Consider the following 9,746-nt stretch of genomic DNA (forward strand, 5'->3'; position numbering starts at 1 on the left):
GGGAACAGGGGAGAACACGAGGTCAAGCTAAGAAGGTTGAAGATGCACAGTCAGGAGTGAAAGAGTTGAAAGTGACAGAGATATCCACGAGACAGTATGTGAGGTCACTTAAAAACATCCTCCAAATGTCAGCGTTTCTTACATATAGTTCTTCAAAGCACTTCAAGAGTGCATTTGTGAATGAAAGCAGGGACATGTATTCATGCAATGACTAAAGTGAGATTTAAACTTTCATGTCTTGTAGTTGTTTTTTAACCTGTGTTCAGTAACTTGTCATAAATACCTTATCTAGTGTGCACTCTTGGTTGTGAATGGAAACATGGATTTATGCCATGAAGTCCATGCCTAAAGTGCTGTCATGACGTTGCCCTCTTTGGGTACAGCGATTACCCCTCCCTCTGCACCAGCCCTTTTCTATGCACCATCCCCCTACCCCCTGTCTCTTACACCCAGGCTGCTGTGGTCAGAGAGCGGTCGTAAATTCTTGGAGGAGATTATCTCCTCATGGCCACAGTATAGAGAGAGAGTAAAGTTTCATAGAGAGAACAAAGGAATTTCTTCCACCTCAGAACTGGAGAACCGAACAACATTTATGTTCTGGAGAAGGTATAAAAGAGCGTTGAAGAATCTAGCTACGAACTGGTCCGTTTGGTAAAATGTTTTGAATCTCGTGGGAGACAATACGGCCACATTATCATAATGGTGTATATATAATAGCCTCAGATATTAGGCTTATATCTAATTGTTGTATAAGATGAATGAGTGAGGATGATACTGTTTGTGAAATTGTGTAATGTGATTTTGGACTGTTTAATGAAGGAAACTCCAATTCCCTTTGAGCACAGCTATGGTCTGGCATCCTGGGACAGGTACTTTTCTTCTCTTCCGAATACAACCCCTACCCGGGTTTTCTATCACCAGACCATGTTTCTCTCAATTACGAGAGGACAAAGGTTGCAGACCAGCTTACCTCGATAAAGAGAGGGCCAAGGTTTGAGACCAGAGTGCTGAATCTTTTAACCATCCCACGTGGTTAAACTCTTAAGACTAGAGGCTCTGCATCTGTCCTCGTGCTCCTAGACCTTAGTGCCGCTTTTGATACCATCGATCACCACATTCTTTTGGAGAGATTGGAAACCCAAATTGGTCTACACGGACAAGTTCTGGCCTGGTTTAGATCTTATCTGTCGGAAAGATATCAGTTTGTCTCTGTGAATGGTTTGTCCTCTGACAAATCAACTGTAAATTTCGGTGTTCCTCAAGGTTCCGTTTTAGGACCACTATTGTTCTCACTATATATTTTACCTCTTGGGGATGTTATTCGAAAACATAATGTAAACTTTCACTGCTATGCGGATGACACACAGCTGTACATTTCAATGAAACATGGTGAAGCCCCAAAATTGCCCTCGCTAGAAGCATGTGTTTCAGACATAAGGAAGTGGATGGCTGCAAATTTTCTACTATTAAACTCGGACAAAACAGAGATGCTTGTTCTAGGTCCCAAGAAACAAAGAGATATTCTGTTGAATCTGACAATTAATCTTAATGGTTGTACAGTCGTCTCAAATAAAACTGTGAAGGACCTCGGCGTTACTCTGGACCCTGATCTCTCTTTTGAAGAACATATCAAGACCATTTCAAGGACATCTTTTTTCCATCTACGTAACATTGCAAAAATCAGAAACTTTCTGTCCAAAAATGATGCAGAAAAATTAATCCATGCTTTTGTCACTTCTAGGTTAGACTACTGCAATGCTCTATTTTCCGGCTACCCGGATAAAGCACTAAATAAACTTCAGTTAGTGCTAAATACGGCTGCTAGAATCCTGACTAGAACCAAAAAATTTGATCATATTACTCCAGTGCTAGCCTCTCTACACTGGCTTCCTGTCAAAGCAAGGGCTGATTTCAAGGTTTTACTGCTAACCTACAAAGCATTACATGGGCTTGCTCCTACCTATCTCTCTGATTTGGTCCTGCCGTACATACCTACACGTACGCTACGGTCACAAGACGCAGGCCTCCTAATTGTCCCTAGAATTTCTAAGCAAACAGCTGGAGGCAGGGCTTTCTCCTATAGAGCTCCATTTTTATGGAACGGTCTGCCTACCCATGTCAGAGACGCAAACTCGGTCTCAACCTTCAAGTCTTTACTGAAGACTCATCTCTTCAGTGGGTCATATGATTGAGTGTAGTCTGGCCCAGGAGTGGGAAGGTGAACGGAAAGGCTCTGGAGCAACGAACCGCCCTTGCTGTCTCTGCCTGGCCGGTTCCCCTCTTTCCACTGGGATTCTCTGCCTCTAACCCTATTACAGGGGCTGGGTCACTGGCTTACTGGGGCTCTCTCATGCCGTCCCTGGAGGGGGTGCGTCACCTGAGTGGGTTGATTCACTGTTGTGGTCATCCTGTCTGGGTTGGCGCCCCCCTTGGGTTGTGCCGTGGCGGAGATCTTTGTGGGCTATACTCAGCCTTGTCTCAGGATGGTAAGTTGGTGGTTGAAGATATCCCTCTAGTGGTGTGGGGGCTGTGCTTTGGCAAAGTGGGTGGGGTTATATCCTTCCTGTTTGGCCCTGTCCGGGGTGACCTCGGATGGGGCCACAGTGTCTCCTGACCCCTCCTGTCTCAGCCTCCAGTATTTATGCTGCAGTAGTTTATGTGTTGGGGGCTGGGGTCAGTTTGTTATATCTGGAGTACTTCTCCTGTCCTATTCGGTGTCCTGTGTGAATCTAAGTGTGCGTTCTCTAATTCTCTCCATTCTCTCTTTCTTTCTCTCTCTCGGAGGACCTGAGCCCTAGGACCTGAGCTCCAGGACTACCTGACATGATGACTCCTTGCTGTCCCCAGTCCACCTGGCCATGCTGCTGTTCCAGTTTCAACTGACCTGAGCCCTAGGACCATGCCCCAGGACTACCTGACATGATGACTCCTTGCTGTCCCCAGTCCACCTGGCCATGCTGCTGCTCCAGTTTCAACTTCCACCTGACTGTGCTGCTGCTCCAGTTTCAACTGTTCTGCCTTATTATTATTCGACCATGCTGGTCATTTATGAACATTTGAACATCTTGGCCATGTTCTGTTATAATCTCCACCCGGCACAGCCAGAAGAGGACTGGCCACCCCACATAGCCTGGTTCCTCTCTAGGTTTCTTCCTAGGTTTTGGCCTTTCTAGGGAGTTTTTCCTAGCCACCGTGCTTCTACACCTGCATTGCTTGCTGTTTGGGGTTTTAGGCTGGGTTTCTGTACAGCACTTTGAGATATCAGCTGATGTACGAAGGGCTATATAAATTAATTTGATTTGATTTGATTTGATTTATCGATACCGACAGAATAAGAACATGTCTTTGATATTAATTACTAGTCTTCAGCTAGGAATTCGGTATCATTGAACGGGAAGACCGACAACCGCCAAAACATCTATCTATAACAACATGAATGAATGTCACTCCAGACCATACATTATAACCACAACAGAGAGAAAGAGAGGGCGGACAGGCTCTCCAACAGAAACAAACTTTTCAACAGAGATCCCGACGAAACACTGAGAGTAAATATATTGATTGATTGCAATTGTTCCCGAATGAGTGAGCGTTCATGTGCAAAGGATTAGCATTTCAATTGTTATAATTATCAACTTTGTCGTGTCTCATCTCAGTTGACCCCCACTTCCCTTTTGTCCACCAAGACGCGATGCCGGTTTAGCCCACTAGGGCACATCTGCTATCATTTCCTTGTAACTATCTACTCTTTGTTTATGCATTTCTGTGAATTACTTAGTGAGTAAATAAATGATTTAAGACAATTGATGTATGGATGACTCATAGTGAAGACTGGGTTCGTGCAGATAACCAACAATTTAAGACGTTTGGAATGAGACTAACGTGAGGTATAGAAGAATTAATTAATCAGAAGACTATTGATCAGATATCAAAATATCTGAAAACTTTGTAATCTGAATATTTTCCTTTGGTGCCCTGACTTCCTAGTAATTACAGTTACATGATTAATCTGTTTAATTGCGTAATAATAATTATAGAGAGTCATTTGATAAATATTATCTTCAGTTCAATGATGCCAAAGACACGACATATATGACGCCCCGTGCGAGGAATCTAAAATAGAATTGGACTTTTCTGTGGAATTCTACATATCAATTGTGCAAACAGTATTGTATAAACAGACTGCTTTCCATACAAATTGGTTGTGTGTGTATTCCCATTTGAAGAGGTTACAGAGTGCCTCCAGTCGTGTGTCGTTAGCGTCAGAACAATGAGTGAAACATTCCACATTTAGCCCATTAGGCCAAACGGTACTATTTCTGTCGGTCAATATGAACTTCTAGAGCAAGGGCATAGAGCCAGTAAGGGTAAAATGAGAAGATATCCTTTCGGTGACCGAGCCAAAGTATTCTGTCCACCTACCGCACTAAGCAAGTGTGGGCAGATCACAGGCATATCTGTATTTATGTACCGTGTCGCTCCGGTCAACATAACGCTATGCCAAATGGGTTAATGTGAGACGTCAGCAGTAAACCCACCCTTTCCATGGTGAGAGGACCCTATTTTGTGCAGGGAAGTGAGATTTCTGAACAAAGTAGGATTAGCTTGTACGAGATGCTAAGCTAATAAAAGGGGGTACATTTTTTACTTCCTGTGTTCAGTTTAAATTCCTCCGCCTTGCGCGACGGAGGTCCTGCCCTTTGTACTTCCGTTTTATTTCTGCATCACTGGTGGTGAAGAATCGCAAGTACATCTCTTAAAAGAAGTAGGGGAAATCCAAATGGGGATCACGTTAAGATAATCCAGCAATCTCAATTGCTTGGGTATCATCGTCTCATTCAATTTATTTAAATTGTCGAACATACCGTTCTAGGTTCTTCTTCTTCTTCTTTAGATGAGACATCTAAAACTTTGTAATAGTAACCTATATGAGCAAAGCTCTCAGGATAATTTAAAGTTTAATTCCCAGATAGCCTATACAGGTTTTAATATTCATTAAATTTGATCAATCAGTAAAATCTGCTTTTGCAAAGTACAATCAATCAGTTCCGCCTCCAGCAGGAATCCCATATGGCTTCGGCCTTAGGGAGAAGTGTACCATAGTGATGAATGTTCTCAACATTTGATCTACTGTTTACACTTATGATATTCAATCAATGGAGATTCTATGGATTATCGTCTCATTCAATTGAAAGAGTGAAATTGTTGAACCTACCTTAATGTTCTTCCAATCAAATCAGACACTTTTAAACTTCTCATATTAACCTGGAAGAAGCAACTTCTCAGGCTAATTAAAGTGTAATTCCCAGATAGCCTACCCAGGTATGATTAATAATTTGCATTGATTAATTAAGGAGAAGTATATCTCTAATTCTGTGCAAAACACTTGTATCTTATATTAAAGTTTACAATGACTATTTCTATAAATTGATGTGGCTCTCTGCAAAATCACAGGATGTTTTGGAAGCAAAACACACACTTTATTGAACAAAACATACATGTATTGTGTAACATGAAGTCCTATGAGTGCCATCTGATGAAGATCATCAAAGGTTAGTCATTCATTTTATCTCTATTTCTGCTTTTTGTGACTCCTCTCTTTGGCTGGAAAATGGAGGTATGTGTTTTTGTGACTAGACTCTGACCTAACATAATCATATGTTGTGCTTTCGCTGTAAAGCCTTTTTGAAACCAGACATGATGGGTAGATTAACAAGAAGTTAAGCTTTAATTTGGTGTATTTCACTTGTGAATGTATAAAAGTTACATATTTCCCAAAAATATTTTTGAAATTCACGCGCTGCCTTTTCAGCGGAATGTTGTCGAGGGGTTCCGCTAGCATAATTAACATCTGGCATCTGAAAACAACCTAACATTCATCTTTTGAAGTTCATCCAAGTGTTTTTGCACAGATATTGAGATCCTCTGTCCAACTTTCATCACTCAATCTCTCTTGTTGGCTTTATCTATAGTTATGCACATTTATTTAAGCAATAAATAAATGTGCAATTAGAACGTGCGTTGAAGATGTCGTTCCCATAGCAACGATTAAAACATTCCCTAACCAGAAACCGTGGATTGATGGCAGCATTCGCGTGAAACTGAAAGCGCGAACCACTGCTTTTAATCAGGGCAAGGTGACTGGTAACATGACCGAATACAAACAGTGCAGCTATTCCCTCCCCAAGGCTATCAAACAAGCTAAGCGCCAGTACAGAGACAAAGTAGAATCTCAATTCAACGGCTCAGACACAAGAGGTATGTGGCAGGGTCTACAGTCAATCACGGACTACAAGAAGAAAACCAGCCCAGTCACGGACCAGGATGTCTTGCTCCCAGGCAGACTAAATAACTTTTTGCCCGCTTTGAGGACAATACAGTGCCACTGACACGGCCTGCAACGAAAACATGCGGACTCTCCTTCACTGCAACCGAGGTGAGTAAGACATTTAACCCTTTCATGCATGAGTTCCAAATATCTCTAACGGTCGCCCCAGCGTGAGTTTTTTTTTATGCACGTGATGTTAGAATGTTCTCTCCATTCCAGAATGTGATTGATACGTAACAGTACATTTTATCCGCGCTGCCCTCAAACTAAAGCACGCAGCCTGTTTATATTTATAGGTTGTTTTAACTTCAATTTCAAATGATTTTCAAACAAGTTTTTATTTTCTAAAAACAGTTTGAATTTAGGTGTGTTCCGCCTCCTCATTCATTCACATAAAAATAGTCATTTTTACTTTTGCGGATAATTACATTTTTGGGACATTTCTGACAAATTCCCCAAGCACTTCCCAATTGTTTGTGCAGTTCACGTCTGCAGACATTTGCTCATCTCCCATCAGAACAGGATCTGCACACGTGTTCACATTTTCTATTCCACATTTCTATTGTAGTGTACTGTATGTATGGAGCATAATATATTTGTGTATATTCTTTATCACCGCGGACACGTGAGGTAACGTTACTCATTTTATAACCTTTATGGTGTTATGGTCAATCGTGCTTATGTAGCCACATTCTTCTATTAGCTCTGTAAAACAATGCTAAATGCGTCAGAGAAGTATTATCTTGTGTTGCATTTTGAAGCTACCATGTCCTTATGACTCTCAAGTGGTGCAGCGGTCAAAGGCACAGCACATCAGTACTCGAGGTGTCACTACAGACTCCCTGGTTCAAATTCAGGCTGCGTTTCCATCAAAGTAAGTGCCTTATTACGTTATAATAGTTATAATAATAGTTTCCGTATGCCGTTTCTGCTGTAGCTGTAGATCATAATATATTCCTTATAACTGCGGACACGTGAGGTAACGTTACACATTTTATAACCTTCATGGTGTTATTGTCAATCATGCTTACCTAGCTACATTATTCTATTAGCTCTGTAAAACAATGCTAGTTGCGTCAGAAAACTATTAGCTTGTGTTGTATTTTGAAGCTACCCTGGCCTTATGACTCCCAAGTGGAGCAGCGGTCTATGGCACTACAGACACCCTGGTTCAAATCCAGACTGTATCACAACTGGCTGTGATTGGGAGTCCCATAGTGCAGCGCATAATTAGCCCAGCGTTGTCCGAGTTTGGCCGGTGTAGGCCATCATTGTAAATAATAATTTGTTCTTAAATGACTTGCCTAGTTAAATAAATAAAAAAGATGACCATGGTTTGTTTATTTGGTCTATTCAGCATAGCTCTGTTCTGCCCTGCCTTGCCCCCTTGTGGAGCTCAAAAGTTAGTTTCTTACTGTTATAACTCAAATCTGTGATTTTGTCAATGCAATAAAAAAAAAATTATAGCAGTGTTTATTATGTTACTTCTTTGTAGTATTGTTTTATTGCTATATCCTTATATTTTATTCAATGAATAATTCCTCTTTATTCTGTACTTTCAGAAACCAGAAACATTATTTGCCAATATCATAACTGGAGCTGGACATCTTTGGAGCTGAAGAATGAGGACAGCTTTTGTATGCTAACGTACACTCCTTAACAGTTGTACTGGATGAAAACACAGCAAGAAAACACATATGCCAATATGTAATATTCATCTATTTTATTGCAGTACTGGTAGTTGGTTCAACAACTTGTTTTACTAGAGGACAAAAAACTGAATATGCATAACACATATTTAATATCCATGCAGTGACTGAACAACAACTGCATTTCCACCCCCATCTCTAAGGCATAGTATCATGGCTGGTCACCTGTCAAGTCACATGTCAGGTCAGTCAGTCACCTATTGCTGCAGGTGTGCTCAATAATGCTTGAGCATGTGATACTCCTCAAAGCATGGTGAAATACATAGAGGTGTATCACAAGCTAGACACATGTATTTTGTCATCTTCCTCTGCTTACTTCTCCTGGCGCCAGACAGGCAGACTTTGCAATGCCTCCGTGTGCGACTACCTTGAGAAGCAGTTTGAGGGACTTTGCAGGGAAAATGTCGTGCAGTGAGGCGTAGGGGATTGTCTACAGCAGGACGACCCCCAGTGGATGGGCGCCGAGGGGTGTGGTGCTCCTCCAGCAGCTCTCTCATGAGGTTCTCTCTGTATTTTTGGTAGGTAATTACTTTACCTATGAGGGAGTGGGGAGGATGAGGAAAGTTAGAGGATGATGAGGCAGTGGGTAGGTGGGTGAGATATTGTCACTATAATTGCATAATGGATTTGTATGTGAACTGTACATCCAATTACAAAAATACCTTGTTCAGTAATCATCTCACCTGTTAGTTGGCGGTGAACTATGCTGCCGTTGAGGACAGCAGTGTCGATCAGATGGAAAAATATCTTCTTATACCACTTGTTCGTTTTCCGTGTGCATTCCACAAAGCTGTTTATCATGTCTGCCTTATCCACGGCCCCCATTTTGAGGTTATAATCAAGCACACAATCTGGTTTGATCTTTCTCTCTCCGGTCAGGTGGTCCACCTTCCCTGTGGCCGACATGGTTGCTGTATGGACAGTGGAGAGGACATGGACGTCTCGCTTGTCATGCCACTTTACTGCCAGCTGTTGACCGTTCTCCTGGAATTCCACCTCCCCTCTCTGCATCTTCCCGCATCCGAATGCCGGCATCCCCTTCCGGTTCGACCTGACTGTGCCACAGGCCCCTGTGCTGTTGGAGAGCAGATGCTGGAAGAGTGTGGGACTGCTGTACCAATTGTCCACGTACAAAGTGTGTCCCTTGCCGAGATGAGGAGCCAGCATGGTCATCACCACGGACCCTGACACCCCAAGCCCCTCATAATGTTTGATGTCAGTGGTGGACCCTGTGTAAACTATAATATCCTGGACAAATCCTGTCTTCACGTCGCACATGACAAAGAACTTGACTCCAAACCTGTGCCTTTTGGAGGGAATATATTGACGGAACGCCAGCCTACCTTTCCATAACATCAGGGACTCATCAATGCATAGGTCCTTGTATGGCACAAAGACCCGACCAAATGCTGATGTCAGGCTGATAAGAACATTTCTTATTTTGTATAACGGGTCACTTAGGATGGCAGTAGCATTGTTGACAAAATGCAGGCATCGCAGCAGAACTAGGAAGCGATCTTGGGAAAAGAGGGAGGCAAAGAAGGGAGTTGCAAACATAGGATCTGTGCTCCAGTATTCTCTTAGGGAGTTCTTCTTTACTATTCCCATGAGAAGGACTGTCACCAGGAAGGTATACATTTCACTAATTGTGGTTGTCACCCATTTAGCGAGTTTTCCCCTCACTCCTGGCTCTCTCTTCTCCTGTAGCT

The 9,746-nt window shown here is 42.3% G+C and overlaps 1 protein-coding gene across 1 annotated transcript; it reads right to left on the bottom strand.

Annotated features, from left to right (window-relative positions):
- Window positions 1–8,252: 8,252 nt before the first annotated feature.
- On the bottom strand, window positions 8,253–8,912 carry LOC121840678 (piggyBac transposable element-derived protein 4-like). Its single transcript, XM_042305398.1, has 2 exons — window positions 8,721–8,912; window positions 8,253–8,572 (listed from the first exon to the last, which is right to left on the bottom strand). Exons 1-2 carry the CDS (start codon window positions 8,860–8,862, stop codon window positions 8,253–8,255), a joined length of 462 nt encoding a protein of 153 aa, XP_042161332.1. The 5' UTR covers window positions 8,863–8,912.
- Between the last annotated feature and the right edge of the window lie 834 nt (window positions 8,913–9,746).

The sequence above is a fragment of the Oncorhynchus tshawytscha genome, linkage group LG02 (genome assembly GCF_018296145.1).
Source record: "Oncorhynchus tshawytscha isolate Ot180627B linkage group LG02, Otsh_v2.0, whole genome shotgun sequence".
Lineage (NCBI taxonomy): Eukaryota > Metazoa > Chordata > Actinopteri > Salmoniformes > Salmonidae > Oncorhynchus > Oncorhynchus tshawytscha.